The sequence below is a fragment of the Penaeus monodon genome, chromosome 20 (assembly GCF_015228065.2).
Source record: "Penaeus monodon isolate SGIC_2016 chromosome 20, NSTDA_Pmon_1, whole genome shotgun sequence".
Taxonomy (NCBI): domain Eukaryota; kingdom Metazoa; phylum Arthropoda; class Malacostraca; order Decapoda; family Penaeidae; genus Penaeus; species Penaeus monodon.
The window spans coordinates 42,479,702-42,479,937 of record NC_051405.1 but is presented as its reverse complement, the minus strand read 5'-3'; the positions used below and the strand labels follow the sequence as shown (position 1 = coordinate 42,479,937).

Here is a 236-nt window from a genome sequence, read left to right as displayed (position 1 = left end):
TCCCATAATATAGAAAACCTATAGCAAATAAAATTGCCATTCCCTTCAGACACAAGTAAGACGGCCATTTCCGGCCAGATAAGACCGAGGCTGAAGGTTTGGGGGAGAAAGGGGAAATAAGAAACCTCCCAAGAGCCATTCAGCAAGTGAAGCTCCCTCGGCAACCACGCCGCGGGTGATAGCCGAGCGGAGGCGGCGAGGCTCACACTTCGGGTGGGGGGTGGGTGGGACGGGGG

General features: G+C 55.5%; 1 protein-coding gene across 1 annotated transcript in view; it reads left to right on the top strand.

Moving 5' to 3' along the window:
- Positions 1 to 236, top strand: part of LOC119586000 (putative proline-rich protein 21) — an 8,523-nt gene that overhangs the window by 4,591 nt on the left and 3,696 nt on the right. Inside the window, exon 3 of the mRNA XM_037934711.1 lies at positions 50 to 96. Coding sequence (XP_037790639.1) covers positions 50 to 96 — 47 coding nt within the window. The remainder of the gene's footprint in view (positions 1 to 49; positions 97 to 236) is intronic.